The 17599-nt window shown below is 45.5% G+C and overlaps 1 protein-coding gene and 1 pseudogene across 1 annotated transcript; both read left to right on the top strand.

Annotated features, from left to right (window-relative positions):
* LOC123067908 (B3 domain-containing protein Os03g0620400-like) overlaps window positions 1–11671 on the top strand; it is a 23403-nt pseudogene extending 11732 nt beyond the window's left edge.
* A 777-nt stretch (window positions 11672–12448) lies between these two features.
* LOC123066570 (glucan endo-1,3-beta-glucosidase GII-like) lies at window positions 12449–14091 on the top strand. Its single transcript, XM_044489624.1, has 2 exons — window positions 12449–12521; window positions 13157–14091. The coding sequence occupies exons 1-2, from the start codon at window positions 12449–12451 to the stop codon at window positions 14089–14091; spliced, it is 1008 nt and encodes a 335-aa protein (XP_044345559.1).
* Window positions 14092–17599: the final 3508 nt, after the last annotated feature.

Genomic DNA, 17599 nt, shown 5'->3' with positions numbered 1-17599 from the left:
GCTAGATATATATAACTAGAGGTCTACTAGTTCGATACATGGTCACATGGACCCGATACAAGCGACCCAACACTGATAAGATACTGAGCGAAGATGCATAAGTACCAAAGAGACCAACCTAACGGCTCAAGCCACTAGCGTCCATCTCGCATCCATACTTAAAGAATCTCTGGTTGCTGTTGAGGTCGGCCCAGTTCCTCGTCCTGATCTCACATCATCTCTGTAGGTGTAAAAATAGACACTTGGATAAACCAACAATTAGATAGCTGCGTACAACTTGAACTTGCAAAACACTTATATATGAATGGGAGACATCTATTTAAATCTTACATCCATATGGCTCGGATGATGTCTCATTAATCCAATCCTTCTTAATATTTAGGAGGGTGTAGCAAGCACACATATTATGGCTAAAACGAGTTTTGATCTAAGTGAGGAGATTATTCAGATTCCCATATTGCTGCAATATTGATAGAAAGTACTAGTTCAGTTATTAGAATCTGGAAAAGAATGGGAAGCAAAGAATCGGAAAAATAAATCATGTGGCTTAAACCTCACAGTATTCAGCTCCATGCTTTATCAGGTTCTGAACCAACCTAATGATATTGATATAGATGTATCGTTCACCATACCTAGGTGACCAATCATTGTATCGAAGGTCGTATAGGAACTCATTCACTGGATACCCATATAGCGTCCCATAGTCCTAGTTTACTGTCAGTTTCAAATTACTGGCTTGTCGGAATGTGCAGAGGCGATAGTAGAGATCGCTCCACGGAACAAGTCTTCGAAAACGGTAATCATACTCGCTACCCACTTTGTCCTGGAAGAGGTCGCTAGATAAGAACCGTCTCAACTAGGGGTAGTCACAGTGAATCTTATTTAAGAACGTGCTCTCTCCCAACAAACATCGTCCAGCTCCGTCATGCCATGGTGGAGAGTTACAAAACATTCCAGTTTTTCTAATACAGTGCCCAATAAAATTGGGTGCCCAAAGACAATACGACGAAAATTATGGACTGTTGCTGGATCACTGCATGCATACCCAAATATTAATTAGTTAATGTGGACACAGTATTCCAAGAGTAGGTACATCAAGAACACATAGTAATAGAAGTCTTTCTTTTGTTGTATCGTAAAGGTAGTTCTTGCATTAGGGCTACAACTTTCATATTTAATTTAATTAATTTTTTACATTGTCATGTACTGCGAAGCTGTGTTGTGGGATAAGGCAGAATAGTACATCATGGTCTTTGAAAGTAGAAGATTGTTTGACCCACTCGTATTTAGGTGAATAGTCTAGATATAAGATTCATAAGATCCTCCATGTCTTTGCCGGCTTCGTATCGGTCATGAAAAACTCGCCCCTTATTAATTATCCTCAGATCTCCACGACAAGTCACGTAGCTGGTAGGGTTCGAGAGACTACCATGTCTGATTTCGCACCGTGCCGCGTAATAGAGAAGTTCTATGAATGACATGCACGATCCCAAAAGAACACATGAATGAATCAGCTATCTCCAGACCTGGTGTCTAGACATTAGTCAACATATTAATTATATGAGACAACGCACCTCATTCTTTTTCGCCAATATTCTATCAAGTCTAGATTGTAGGCCATTAGCGGAAAAAAATGGCCGGTTACATATTCCCCGAATTGAGGATGGAGTGAATCGCTCGTAGGCCATTATATATTTATGGATTTTATGGGAAAACACACTGAAATATGCTTGCACAATTAAGTCACCACCATAGCAAGAAAGTTTTTCAGTATGCCCAACGATTGCATCTCCAATCTCACTAGAGTTGTCCTTATTCTCTAAGACCACTACTGTGATAGGGTATTCTCTGAGCATTTCTATATCATACTCAATTTGTGTTGTGCCGTTAATGACATCAGCATTGGATTCTTCATCAAAGTAGAAGGTTCTAACAAACCCACCCAAGGCTTTCTGCATGAATATATATGTATGTTGTTGGTTAGAGGTTAGAATACATTTGCTTACTCTATGGTATAATAAATAAAATGTGTCTGGATAGACAAGAGTTAGTGGTTTCAATTAATACTATACCACTAACATTCTCTTATGGGTCTAGTTTTTGTGGTTATGAATTTATATTACAATCAGATTTATGTAATCCCATAGGAGTGAACTTGGGTTTGTTAGGAAAACATAGGGGAACTAATTGGATTTTAACAATCATACAAGCCTAACATCCAAAAATACACCTAAATATCCAAAAATATATGTGTAGTTTAGCCCAAGATCCAAATTGGAAGTAGGCATGTCCTTTTACTGCAGGTGTAGAATTTTATATTTTTGGAAATATGTTTGATAGAATTTATGATACAATTATTTGTCACAAAAAGATAATATATGATCAATTTTATGTGTTGCCCCAAAAAAGCAAGTACTTCTATTTCTTTGGGTCAAACTTAGAAACATCCTACAAAAACATTATAAGATTTTTTTGCAACTTAATATTCAAGATTTATGGAAAAGGAGGTTCTATGCACACGGGTTGTAGATCTCTTTTCCAAAAATAAATTATGGTTGTTGGGGGTAGTATAACTTATGGTTACAGGGTGACATAGCCATAGTAAACAATATATGGAGGTAGTATAACTTATGGTTGCTGGGGGTGTGGTCTCTTTCCATCTGATACACCTCCCATTCGTTGGTGCTCTCAATCAGGCTACTCTGCTTTGGTAGGGTTGGCCGACCAGATTATTTTTCTAGTTTCGATCGCGTTGGACTAGATAGCTTTCTTGTTTCCCCATCTGATCAACACATGCGCTGGATGTATACCACCATCAGCATGAATGCTATGGATTTCCCTTCCATCAAGAGAAGTCATGGAGCACCCTAAGTTTACTTCACAAGATTGTGAAGTTCTATGCCCCTACCATTCGTTGTCATTAACTTAGCTAAAACTCTTGGTTGAGGCTTTTTGCTGTACAAAAAGATGGCCTACATTGTACATGTGCTTTAGGATTGTAGTTGAATTCCCACCACATCTACATGGAGCCATAGGCCATGATGCATCACATCACATCTGTGGGTGGGTATTGAAAGCCTCTTCTCTGGTTTTGCCCAAAAAACCACCAAATGGTTGGAGTATGGATGGTTTGTTAGATATTTTGATTGTTTGTGGCCTTTGGAACCTCAGTTTGAAAAGGAGATGGTTGGTGGACTTGCCATGCATAATTAAAAATAATGTAAGTAATTTTAAGTTGCTCCTAATTGATATGGACCTTTATGCAATTGCATTGCATTGTGAGGGTTTAAATGTAAAAGACCAAGGCAATTTTTATGCTCCCTCCATCCCAAAATAAGTTTACTACAAAGTTATACTAAGGTCGAGACAATTATTTTAGAATGGAGGGAGTAATATATTCCTTTCTTTTTAAGACAAGGAAAAACATGCGTACCTAATTAATACCCCAGTTTTTGTTCCAAATATACCCTAAAAATAAAACGTGTGGCATGTCCATGTGGTGTATAGTGTGAAAATTCATATAATAATAGTAAATGCTACTAGTTGACAATTTCATGGCAACACTCAAATTAACTTTGCTAAATTTCATTTAACAAAGCAACGCAACAATAGAGTAGAAAGCACAAAGTGTGTGTTAGACCATATAAAAATGGAGAAAGATTAGGTACATATGGCATGTCTCTTAAGATCGAATGTATGCAATAGAGTTATCTGAACTGTTATTTTAGTGTTAGAGTTGGGACATGTTAACAAATACTCACTAATTAATTTTTAAATGGTTGAATGTTATAGATTGACATTTTTTGTAAGGAAAACCAGTAATAAATGAACACAGGAGTAAATTGGTGTAGTAAAAAAGTTTACAGTAAGCAGAGAGTGTATGTTTCAACCAAATTAAAAAAATTGCATTTTTGGGCTCAACCAAATTACCATCGTCATGTTTGCCCCATTGTTTCGTGTATTCCTGAGATTGTCTTGCGTCCGGTTCAAGTCGTTATGGAATCCTTGGTCTGCCTCAAGCATCTACATTAATTAATAACAAATAACAAAGTCAAGAGGATAAATAATGCATCCACAGAAAGAGGGCGGGGGGAAGCGGAGTTTGTACTAACAGTACGAGTTTCAGAACTATCTGCTTGAAGAAATCAGGCTTTCTTCGGCTTTGGCATCTCTGAGGTGTGCAAACAAGATGGATTAATCCAAAATTATGAACAAGGAGAAGGATTGTAGAGAGAGGGGAGGGAAAAGAGAGAATGAGAAACACACTTGATTAAAAAACCAACAGAGAGATCTCTAGCTCTGCGAGAGATGGACTTTTAGAAATGACTAACAATGCAAATGCAGTGCAAGATGAACATACATAAAAAACAAAGAGAGTGGGAGGCTAACCTAAACCATAATCCAAGAACAAGAAAAGGAAAGGAAGAGAGAAGGAGGAGGGAAGAGAGAGGATGAAAACCTCGACACACTTGGACGGAAAAATCTCAAGACGAATGAGATCTCTAGTTCTGAAGAGAGATGAACTGTTAGAAATGATGACGATGAACAGGCCTCTATGTGTGATGTTGCTATGTACTCGCACTAGCGCTAGCCACTCCAACTTATAGAGGCGGGGGAGGGGCGAGGCTCAAGGTGTAGCTGTCATAACTAACGCTTGGTCATATCAGAGAGAGAGAGAGAGAGAGAGAGCATGCTGTAGGGTGGAGGGAAATAAACAAGCTGCTTCCTCTCCGACCTGTATTTGTCCGCCCGATCAAGGGGATGCCTTTCGAGCCGGGCGTCCTAGTGTACAAGACACAACACGGAAGACCTTCGACCTTGGCACTCGGCTATGCGTCCATGGTTTCTTTCCGCCACACCGCTGCTAGCCATGGGCACAGCCCTACCTTGGCCCTACGGTTCTCATGAGCCACAGAAGCTTCACGCCTACCTCTGCTCCTCTTGCTCGGCGCGCGCCAACCGCTCAACAAAATGCCCAACAGAGTTAAAATTGGGAAGGAAGAAGAAAATTACCACATGGGCAAAGACTGGTCAAAACTATGCCAAGTCAGCATAAAAACCACTTTTGTTGAGTTAGGGGACTAAACTAATCCGGTTTGAGTAGTTGAAGGACCAGTGTTTCCGGTTTTGACGTTGAGGGGCCATTTCTATACTTCCAAAAAAATCCAGGGACAAATAATATACTTTTCCCTTTATTTATCTACCGTCCCTCATTATCTTATTAGTTATGTGAGTCTTTTGTTATCTAGAGAAGCTTTGGATCATCAAGTTACAACAACTTATTATGTGTTGCTGATATTTCTGTCAGCGCGTCAACTTAATTAGAACAACTTACTATGTTTTGCTGAGGTTTGAGGGCATAAGTTTTTGCGTGGTTGTTGTATTTTCACTTGACTCGCGAGAGGGTCAAGGCCTCTTTGGGTCATAGGAAGAACAAAATGAGGTTCTACTCTATCAATAACTTAGGGCCAACAGAAATACAAGTGCATCAACTCGGTAAGAATTTGTCAACTCCTATTCTCCATGATACAAATTCATTTTGGCAGCTACATAAATATCTTGTATCGTTGGAGGAGGGAAAGATCAACAAACCCATCTCCTCCTGAGATGCACCCCCAGGTGCATCGGAGGCTAACCCTAGCCGTCGGCGGGACATCCCTCCTCGCCTCCTTCACCGCCGCCAAGGGACATGACTGGGTGAAGCCCGGCCGATGCCGGTGGTGGCGGGGTGCTCTTCTTCCCCACGCGCGGGTGGCAAGATGCGGGGGCGCTCGCCCAGGCCTGGGTGTTGCGCTAGGTGTCGGGCACAGCAGCACGGTGGCTTGCCGGGGCTGGTCGACGGTGGCAGTGCGTCGTGGTGTGTTTGGCGGCGCGGCGGCAGCGAGCGTGCCTTGGTCGCCAGGGTTGGCGAGGTCGGGGCCAGATCTGGGGCCTGGCGGCCCATGCCAAAGGCGGCACGGGCTGCAGGTCTCTGCCCCTGCCATGGCCATGGTGGTGGTGGTGTGACGCAGCAGTGACTGGCCAAGTGGGCTGGCCGGCCGGGATCTGGGGGCTGGACGACAGTAGGCAGCACAGATGGGCTCCTCGCTGAGCTTCCTTCGCGATTGGTGGCGGTTCTTGGGATCTCTCCTTGCCAGTGGGTGGGTGTGAGTTGGTGGCTTCGTGTGGTGGTGCGTTCGCCGTCGAGTTGGGGCGACACGGGAGGTGTCTGGTGGTGAAGCAGGTTGGATGGATGGGAGGAGCCGACGAGCTCGGGAAAAACCGTCGCTGACACAAGGGTGTGCCAGCCCGGATGCGTCTGCTCTCCCTCTTCCCTCGTTCCTCGGCTATTTGTGGGATGACGTGGCTCCGTCGTTGTTTGAGGCGGGACATATGCTGCTGTCCCTTCGGTCGGGTGCGCCATTTGGCCCAAAGCGGGTCACTTTGGTCGGTCTTGGGCGTGTCTCTATGCAGGGCAACATCAAGAGGCACGACGTTCGTGGCTGGAACTTGCGCCTCGGGTGCGGGCGAGCGGCCATGGCCACATGGGTGGGTTGTCGCTAGTGGTTGTTGGAGCTAGGACGCGTCGGAGGAGTGGGCGTGCCAGGTACATCACTAGCCCAATCTTGTATTGGCCTACAGGGGCGGCGGCCATGGACACAGTATCCTTCATGAAGGCTCCGTCACGGTGTACTTAGTCCTTCGAGTTGCTCCGGGCGAAAACTCAATCTTTGGGATCGGATGGTGGCGGCTATCAATGGCCGTTCCCTTCTAGGAGGCACCATCTTGGAGTCCATGTTCCGTCTCACCTCTCCTCGAAGAATTGGAGGTCTCTGTTGGCTCCAAGCGGTTCTTCCTCGCGCATGTGTAGAGGCTTGGTAGTCGTTGGGGTGGTGTGACGTTGCTCGGCACCTTTGTATATTGCCTTGGGTGTGTGTGTGTGTCATGTGCGGTGGTGGCATGAGTTTGTATCTTGATGCTTATGGATCGGTGCTTTATACATAAAGCGGGGCAAAAGCCTTTTTTGGTATTATGTTGTATCGTTCGACCGGTTACACTTTTTTCAAGAAAACTTTCAATCTAGTGAGCATGCATCATGTCTATACAAAGAACAATAGAAGTTACAAAAATTACATTAATGTTTGTAGACCATGGCGGCTACAAGCAGTATAGCGAGCTGAAGGGGCATCACGGTCATTGTCCGTCCTTTGCCGGAGCCGGACAAACCTTGTTTCAGTAGATAGTTGGAAAGTCATCGTGCTAAGACCCTAAAGAACCAGTGCACGAGAACATCAATCATAGTCGAAGAGAAGCGTATATCGAAAGGATCCAACCTACTGACACATGAACATAGAGGAACGAAGACCTAATCCAAGATCCACCGGGGACAAAAACCTGACAGAATCTCATGTGATCCGTTGAAGACACAACTCCACATGTTCATTGGGACGGGGGCTAGGTGGAGAGAAACTTATTCCATCTTCAGGGCGTCGCTGCAGCCGCCTTGCCTTCCTGTCTTTCTGAGCAGGACACAAATCCTAAACAAAAATAATAATACGAACAAAGTAGAAGTCCTTCAACCGGCAAAGACCGGGATCCACTGCGCCTCCAAGGCCTTAAAGCCATACACGGTTATCTATAAGATGGAGCATGTCTAATTTAAATAACAAGTTCGTTTGTAGATCTTGTAGTAAGAATTATGATCCTTCTTCCGTATGTTCCACGTTCCAAAGAGGTGATAAACTACTTGCACAAGTCTCAAGAATTTCTATTGGTACATGGGTGCAATTCATTGTGGTCTTGTGGATGCCATGAACAGGATGCACCCGTCTCGCCGCTGCATGAGGGGTGGCCGGCCAAGCCGTGCGACTGCCGAGGAAGGTGGCGGCGGGGCTTCTCGCCGCCCCATGGTTCATGGGGGGGGGGCGTTGGATCTGGGGCAGCGGCCCCAGCGGCGAGGGCGACTCGTGCCCGGCAGCAGGCGGCAGTTGCCGGCACACGGAGACGCTCCCTTGGTCGCGCGGGCGACGAGGTGGCGGCGGTCGGGGGCCCGGTACGAGAGCCGTCTCCGCCGGCTCTCTGCACCGGATCTGAAGAGGGCGACTTCTCCGCGCGCGGCCCGACGATCCCCATCCGCTCAGGACTCCGGCGTCCTCTGGTTTGTCGGGCTTGCAGGCGGGGTGGTGTGCTTAGGGTCGAGGGAGCAGATCGGGGGAAACCCTTGGCTGGCGGTGACGGCCACGACATCGACGGCGCTGCGGGCGCGTTTTCCCTCTTGAGGGCGACACCGAGGTCCATCCCTTTCCCTTCCTCATGTGTCCCTGGTGAAAACCATAAATCCATTGGGGCGACGGCGGCGCTCCTGCGTCGTCACCTTCTTGAGGGTGCCGCCTTTGGACAATGGGGGGCGGGCTCTTTTTTTTGCGAGAGAAATTTCCAATCTATTCATCAATCATGGCAGTACAGAGAACACAAGAGGTAATAAAAATTACAACTAGGTCTATGGACCACCTAGCGACGACTACAAGCACTGGAGCGAGGCGAAGGCGCGCCGCCGTCATCACCCCTCCATCACCGGAGCCGGGCAAACCTTGTTGTAGTAGACAGTCGGGAAGTCGTCGTGCTAAGGCCCCAAAGGACCGGATGTTTGGCCGCCATGGCGACCGGTGTTCTTCATGAGGCAACACTCCAGTGGCAGGGGTGGATGCCATTTTCCCGGCCTCTTCTTGGCCTCTGGTTCGACAGCTTGTGCCTTTGCTGCAATTTGTGTCGACGGCGAGTGGTGCCTGTGGGTAGTGGCTCTGCGAGTTGAGGCACTCGTTCCTGTCTTCATCCCTCTAGGCCACCGGTTGTGCCATGCCCATTTGTGCTTGGGTGGAGCATCTCCGCCTTCCGACGGCGCAGAGCCCTACGAGCCAGGGCGAGAGGGCGGGGTGTGCCCTCTTCGGAGGCAGAGTTAGAGGGCATGCCAACCGTGTGTGCTCTCTGGGTCTTGACGACAAACGGGCTTCCTGCGGCGTTGGATCACCCTCCATGGTCTCCCTCCTCTTCTACATGTTTGTGGCTGCGGCGGTTTAGGTGTTTCTTGTGTGTCTTGTATCTTGAGCTGTTGTGCTGCTCTGTTCTTTTTCTGTTTTGTGTTGATTTCGTGGCCTATCGGTCTGTAAGGGCGTCATTGATTTAATGCCGGGCCTCGTCTTTTTTTTTAAAGTACAGAATACTGTGTAGACCCATGAACGTACGAACCATCCTAGTCCTGGGGCCATGGGAATAGGGGACACTCACGTAAATGTACCGTCTGAACCGCTCAAACTATGGTGTATTCTACTAGTGACCTGACAAAAGAACGAATTTGGCACATTCATGTGTGAAAAGTCACTACGGTACAAGCCGCCGTTCCAACCCGTTAGCACCCCATACCTGTTAATGAGCAGGGCAGAGCATGGCCAGCTAGCTCAAGTACACCATCGAGAAAAATGGGTCGAGTTTCCACAAGCCTCGGAGTTTTCCGTGGAAGAAAGGCGGAAGGAGACGACGGGTTAGGCCGCACCGGAGAGCAGGGATGAAAATGGAACGGAAACTTTCCGCTTTTCCGGCAAAAAAACGGAAACGGAGAGGAAAAATGAAAAATGGAAACGGAATTTTGCAAAACAAAAACAAAAGTGAAATTTTTTATGTGGAAACGAAAACAAAAACGAAACAGTGTTTTCAGGCGAAACAAGTGCGGAAATGGAATTTTCCGTTTCCGTTAATATGGAACTTTCCGCTTTTAATACGACCAAATGTCTATTTTATAGCCCAACACATAATAAGACCCTACAGAGTTACATAGCAGAATAATGGCCAATGGCCCAACTTCAGCATAAGAATACACCAGGCACCGCAGCAAGGCAAGCAGAATCCCTAATCTAATCCCCAATCACCGGTAAAAAATAACCTATCCCTAATCGAGCAGACGAGCACGCCGCCACCGCCGCTGCCCTCGCATCTTCGGCCAGCCTGCCCAGACTTGACATGGCGCCGTCGGACGCCGCTTCCTTCTGAAGCCGCCGTGGGATGCTGCCGTCCTCTGAAGCCGCCGTTCGACGCCTCTGTCCTCTGAAGCCGCCGTCCGACTCCTCTATCCTCTACGCCCCTCTGAAGCCGCCTCTCTGCCGCCTCCGACCGCTATGCCCCTCCAACACGATCGAATCCCTCCGCAGTTGCACCCCTCTCCGCTGCTGATGACACCTTCACGGCTGCACCTGCAGTCCTGCAATACTGCACATACAAAGTAAGATCACCAAGCAAGATAGCTTATGAATGTTCATGCAGATCTTGCGAAAATCCATGATACACACTATGTTGAATTGCATGTAGCCCTGTACATACAGTAAGTCTATCAGAACTAATATTGGGATCCTTGTGCTTTCACAGTGCGCTAGTGGGCTAGTGGTACAGTTGTATTTAGCTTGCTTATACATAATTAATTAATGTTGTTAGCCTCTTAAAGGTCTGGCCGTAGTGTTAGTGCACTGCCAACCTGCAACGGATGGTTTTTTTACGGCAAGTAGCAGTGCAAGTGTAAGCGCAACATCTCTGATTATGCTTGAATCATCGTCAGAGCAGCCTCCCAATGCTACTAATACAAGTGCAGCAGCTGCAAGTTCAGATACAACCAATGGAACTGAAGATGCAGCCCCTGATGTGAAGAGATGTAAGAAGCTCACCTCTGATGTTTGGGACCATTTCACCAAGTATGAAATAACGACGACGGATAAGGATGATAACAAGGTTGTAGAGAAATGGGCTAGATGCAATAGCAAAGGGTGCACTTACAAGGGCCCTCGTACTAATGCTTGAGGCAATCGAGGCACAACAGTTTTCAAGTCTCATTTGCAGAACAAGCATCAGATCATTACTGAACAACAAAAACTTGTACTGAATAAAGTTGAAGGCAATGAGTCCATGGTAGCACCTATGACCTTTAGGTATGACGAGTCTACCAGTTTGAAGAAGTTTTATCTCTCAATTATAATGCATGAGTACCCCTTCAATATTGTGGACCACGAGTACTTGGTGGACTTTATCCATTCTTTGCGTCCAACTTTTCCAATTAAAAGTCGCCCTGCTGTGAAGAAAGACATAGTCAACATATTTAAAGAGGAAAAGAAGAAATTGTATGAGTACTTAAAAATAGTGCAGTGCCGATTTAGTGCCACCATGGACATGTGGACATCTGGACAAACCAAAGGATACATGTGCATCACTGTTCATTGGATAGATGAAAATTGGTGCATGCAAAAGAGGATTATCAAGTTTAATCATGTACAGGGAAACCATTCAGGAAAAAATCTTGGCTTACACTTTTATGATTGCATAGTGGATTGGAATCTTGACAGGAAATTGCTTTCAGTCAGTTTGGACAATGCTTCAGCCAATGATAAGTGTGTTGAGGGGCTAGTAACCAAATTCAGTAAGAATAGTCTAATCTTTGATGGCATATTTTTTTCATGTAAGATGTTTCAATCACATCCTAAACCTACTCGTTCAAGATGGTTTGAAGACAATTGCAACATCTATTGCAAATATTAGAAATACAATATCAATTGTGAGGAATTCTCCACAGCAGAAGGAAGAGTTTGAGAAGTGTGCTTCAGAATGTGTCTTGAATCCGAAATCTGAACTGATCTTGGATGTTCTTACCCGGTAGAATTCCACGTATGATATGCTGCAGAAGGCACTTTACTTTAGAGATGCTTTTGATAGGACTTCATGGATGAGGAAATGGAGGATTGAATGCTGTAGTGCTGGAATGGAACTGATAGTTACTATATTTAAAATTTCAAATATTTGCATCATGGATACTTTTCTTGTTGAGTTGAAGTGTGTACTACAGTACTAGTACTATTATTCAAGGTGAGCACTATTGTGATTTGAGCTGCGATGTTTGGTTGTTGGATGGCCTCCAAGTTTTTTTGTTGCAAAAGTTGAATATTTATGAACAAATGAATATCTAATAATATATCCACAATATATCATAATATTTTATAATCATCTTATCTTTGGCAACTTTGTTCATTTCATTGTGTTTTTTTCTACGGTTCAAGGGTTCTTTGTTCCGGTGAACATCCGCTTCCGTCTCCGTTTCCGTGTCGTATTCGCTCCGTTTCTGTTTTCGGTAGTATCTGTTTCCGTATTTGTTTCCGAGGTTTCTGTATTCGTTTCCGTTTCCGGAAAAAAATATGAAAACAAATATGATAGCACCCAGTTCCGTCCGTTTCCGCTCCGTTTTCATCTCTACCGGAGAGTGACGTCCGGTGGCATGTCACGATACGTACTACGCCGGAGTCAAAGTAGTTACGCTGGTTAAAGTAGGCAGGGCGCAACTCGACCACGTACGCAAGCGGGCTGAGAACCTCTATAAAAGGGGGTCGTGGTGCAGCTGCATAGGCACACTGAAGAGCAGCAGATACAGAGAGCTACAACAATGGCTAGGAAGGATGTTGCTTCCATGTTTGCTGTTGCTCTCTTCATTGGAGCGTTGGCTGCTGTTCCTACGAGTACGTACATTCTCTCATGTTCTTATTTTCTACTTCCTTCGTTCCTAAATATAATTTTTTTTAAAGATTCCACTACAAAATACATACGGATGTATATAGAGATATTTTAGAGTGTGATTTCATTTATTTTGCTCTGTAACTAGTTCACATGGGAATTTTTAGAAAGGCTTATATTTAGTAACTCGGAGGGAGTATCTCCTTTGCATGCATGCACGGATGCACCTACTGTCAGTGTGTTTACGAGACAAAGCAAATCCACGGAAACACTAAAGAATTCATCTTGTTTTTTTGAAGAGTTCATCTCGTCCTAAGGTTTTTAAGAAATATGAGGGACGCAAACGTTTTGGTTCAAAAAAAGAATGCAGTGCAGAGAAATTCTTGTAAAATACTCCCTCGTTCACTATTATAAAATGTTCTAATTTCTTATAAATTAAATGTATATAGATACGCTTTAATGTGTTTGTTCATTTATTTTAATCCTTAATATGTAGCCTATATTAAAATATGCAAACATCTTATAGTGGTGAACGGAGATAAGTTAACATGCCTACCCCACCTTTCACATGTATAGCCATTCACATCAACGCTCACGACAGCTAAACGGCCGAATGCCACTCTTACCCGCATGCATGCAGGTGTGCAATCCATCGGCGTGTGCTACGGCGTGATCGGCAACAACCTTCCCTCCCGGAGCGACGTGGTGCAGCTCTACAGGTCCAAGGGCATCAACGGCATGCGCATCTACTTCGCCGACGGGCAGGCCCTCTCCGCGCTCCGCAACTCCGGCATCGGCCTCATCCTCGACATCGGTAACGACCAGCTCTCCAACATTGCCGCCAGCACCTCCAACGCGGCGTCCTGGGTCCAGAACAACGTGCGCCCCTACTACCCGGCCGTGAACATCAAGTACATCGCCGCCGGCAACGAGGTGCAGGGCGGCGACACGCAGAGCATCGTCCCGGCCATGCGGAACCTCTACGCGGCCCTCTCCGCCGCCGGTCTCGGCGCCATCAAGGTGTCGACCTCGATCCGGTTCGATGCGGTGGCCAACTCCTTCCCGCCCTCCGCCGGCGTGTTCGCGCAGTCGTACATGACGGACGTGGCCCGGCTCCTGGAGAGCACCGGCGCGCCGCTGCTGGCCAACGTGTACCCCTACTTCGCGTACCGCGACAACCCGCGGGACATCAGCCTGAACTACGCGACGTTCCAGCCGGGCACCAGCGTGCGTGACCAGAACAACGGGCTGACCTACACGAGCCTGTTCGACGCGATGGTGCACGCCGTGTACGCGGCGCTGGAGAAGGCCGGCGCGCCGGGCGTGAAGGTGGTGATTTCCGAGAGCGGGTGGCCGTCGGCGGGCGGGTTCGCGGCGTCGGCGGACAGCTCACGGACGTACAACCAGGGGCTGATCAACCACGTCGGCGGGGGCACGCCCAAGAAGCGGGAGGCGCTGGAGACGTACATCTTCGCCATGTTCAACGAGAACCAGAAGACCGGGGATCCGACGGAGAGGAGCTTCGGGCTCTTCAACCCGGACAAGTCGCCGGCCTACAACATCCAGTTCAAGTAGCTATCTGCTTATACTCCTATACCTACATCTTCATCCTAAATAAGCTGCAAAATGCGGCATGCAAGTGTAACGACACGTACATGTAAGAGTGCAACCATGCACGCGCTAACTTCCGGGCGATGATACATACATCATCGTATGATAATAAAGAGATGGAAGAAGCAGTTATGAATTTGTGATCCATATGCCTCCAGCCATGCCGGCTTACGCATCATCCATCTGCTCACGCGCCGACCTCGCCAGTAACGTGCGCCGGCGTCGACGACGATGAGTCCACTACGCCGGCGAGCCGTTACAATCCGGCGGGTCAAAGGGTTTGCGAGCATACGTCAAGTGGTGCACCCATGCTTCTTCTGACTTACGTTGCGTGCCCCGCCCGTCCACCCATGTACGTGTGATGGGTAACCGGCAGGAATCGCGACGAGACAGGAACGCGGCGTCTTAATTTGCCGTATGTGGCCACCCGGCCCGGGCCTGGCCGTGATACATAGCGAGAGGAGTGAAACTTCCAATTTCAGAGCTGTCACGTAGGTTCTCGTATATGTCTCACAAAAATGCAGGCCTTTGAATTATCAAAATCTTCATATCGGTCATCAATGTGCAATATGTGTGTCATTTAGATCCTCAAACTATTTCAGAAATGTCACATATATAGGTCCCCAAACTATTTAAGAGGTGTCACATAAGCACACACTTAATTATTGCACTTCAAAGAATCTTCGAAGACCTGGATCACACTTTTCATAGTTCGATGACATATGTGACACCTCTGAAATAGTTCAAGGACCTAGGATGCACTTCACTCTAACGAGAGGCTATGGTTGCCGGACAGGAACACGCCGTCAAATTTTGTGTCAAGGCTACTTGTGGCCTGTACCGATTCTTAATTTGCAACAGTAGCAGGACGGCCCACTTCTGCGGCCGTAGGTTCGCTCGGCTTGTAGATGTAGTTGTAGGTCCGCTTTACTTCGGGTTTTTTTTCTTTTTGTTTAATTTTGCTTTTTTCCTTCATTTTCTTTGTTTTTAACTAGCTTTCTTTGGTTTTCCTTTTTTCCTTTTACTTTAGGTTTCTTTGTTTTCTCATTCTTTTTTTTTGCTTTTTCTTTATTTGTTATACTTTGTTTTCTTTTGTTTCTTTCCTGTTTTTCTTCGGTTTTCGGGGATTTTTTGCTTTTTCATTTGTTTCTTTGTCAGATACATTAGGAACTTCTTTTTTACAAATATTTATTTCTTTCAAATGCATGATTAACATTTGTCGGCTATTCATTTTCATACACATATAAACATTCTCTTATAATGTTTCACATTTTTCAAATACATTATTACAATTAAATGCTTTGAATGTTTTTTCAAATACATGTTAAACTTTTTAAAATACACACTGGAACAATTTTTTAATCAGAAAAACATTTTCTGTACTGTGCAATTTTTTTACACTGTACAGACATTTTTTTTGTAAAAATGTTTCGAATAATTTTTCTGAAATTTTGGAACAATTTTGAATGTAACATAATTTCTTTTAATTACAAGAACATGAATTACAACATATAAACATTTTTCATACACATGATTAAAAGTTTCTACCTTTTTATTCACATGTCCATTTTTCGTATATATGCAAAATATTTTTCTATAGATGTTTCACATTTTTCAAATGCAAGATTAATATGTTCAAAAATTATGTACACTAATGTTTGTAATATATATTCAGAAAAAAATGGCAGGATAATATGTGCTATAGGTTGATGGAATAAGTTGGACGCAATACATGTATCAAGACATATATAAGGGACAAAATTATCCTAACTAACCTCTATCCCTAAGTTGTGTACATCGGCGGCGATTATCGGAAGAAGCAGATTGGTTTATTTCAGGTGTGACAACTGGTTGTGACTGACGGCTTATATGTCTTAATGGCTACCATATTTCATAGAAGAATTTGCGGCGATATCGATATTTGCAAAGCATGCACAAAAAATTGCCTTAAATGAAAGCAGATTGTAGCCTATATGTCTTAATAAATATATCGTAGAAAACAATCCAGGGTATGAAATTCATATGGTATCTAATATGCATGGAAACAAATGGATGGTGCATATGTTCGCATAGCAATGCAAGAAGCAGGAGACCGCTGCAAAAATGAAATGAAGCCAATCCGAGGAGCAAGATACCTACTAAACAGAAGTTGAAGCACATGTCGATCTGGAGAGCAATCTGCAAAATATTTACAAATAAGTTGGGGGATAGTAGAAATCTCGGGTGACTGAAAACAGGAAGCGTGCACCAGGAGGAAAATAACTACAATGTAAATGAACAAATAAATTAGTAAAATGATGATATTGGCTTTTGTACTATGTCCATCCGAAATGAAAACATGTGCAGCTCCCATTGCTAACCAATTTGTGTAAGCATGTATCATATTGAATAGCAATTTTACGAAATAAGAATCTGAAAGAAATGCAAGGGGCAAGCGATATGTGGAAGAAATGTAGCCAATGTGACCAGCAAAAGACCTACACACTCAACATGCTTCATCCCTAGCCAAGCCTGGGAAATTGGAAAGCATAATCTTGTGAGGATAGAAATACTCAGGGAGGGCTGAAAAGAGGGAGTGTGCATCTACTAGGGCAGAAGTCGGTTCTCAGATGTGGATGTGAGCAGGTGTTCGTGGTCAATGAGTATGGCAGTACAGGGGGGTTATAAACACATCTTTGCCCTCATTTGCAGGGCAATGAAGCAGATATAATGACGGCTAGAAATTAAGTGTCGTGAGGCCATTACATGTGCATTTGTGGCATGAAGGTGGAAGATATTGCAACATAAAAGCGGGGAAGACGAATGAATTATGTGGAGCAGCGGAAGGGTCTGGTAGGGGGGCATTGGGTGCGACAGCTTAAGTCACCTGGGGTGACTGGCCATGAGGAGCATAGACTGTGGCGACAGCGCTGGTATAGCGTGGACGTGGCGGCGACTTTTTCCCGCATATTTGGTGAGGTTACTCACCAGGGGACCACCAGCGGTGAGGCCGGCTGGCTGGACCCAAGCAAGGGTGGTGGTGGCTGCTGGGAGAGCATGAGGGGCCGCAGGGGCTGGCCGTGGAAGGGTAGGTGATGGCATAGTCGCCGGAAGGTGATGTTGCATCGTCGGCTTGGCGGTAGTTTTTTTAGCAAAGCTTGATGGATGGGTGTGAGTAGTAGCATCTTGAATGATAGTTGCCTATGGGCTTCAAATGGGCTTCTTAGTGGCCAAATCTAGTGCCTAGGCCAAAAGATGGTGTCGGGGGCCAGCACCGAGCAGTAAGAACGAAACGGTGTGTTAACTCGGCGGTGGGTACCGATCTATGCTGCATCAACGACTGGAACAACTCGGGTGACGTGGCTTCATGAGAAGGCAGGAAAAACACCTAGTGAGGTGCCTCTATTTAGATATAGAAGACTTGACCAACACTTGATCGGACGGCTTTAGACTACCGATCTATGTTGCATCAACGGCTAGAACAATTCGGGTG

Source organism: Triticum aestivum, chromosome 3B, assembly GCF_018294505.1.
Source record: "Triticum aestivum cultivar Chinese Spring chromosome 3B, IWGSC CS RefSeq v2.1, whole genome shotgun sequence".
Classification (NCBI taxonomy): domain Eukaryota; kingdom Viridiplantae; phylum Streptophyta; class Magnoliopsida; order Poales; family Poaceae; genus Triticum; species Triticum aestivum.
This window is presented reverse-complemented; position numbering and strand designations above follow the sequence as displayed.

Bases quoted from the DNA above. Each gene is read 5' to 3' on its own strand.
- LOC123066570 (XM_044489624.1), top strand. From the start codon at position 12,449: ATGGCTAGGAAGGATGTTGCTTCCATGTTTGCTGTTGCTCTCTTCATT. The intron at 12,522-13,156 runs GTACGTACATTC...GCATGCATGCAG, and splicing joins GTTGGCTGCTGTTCCTACGA to GTGTGCAATCCATCGGCGTG.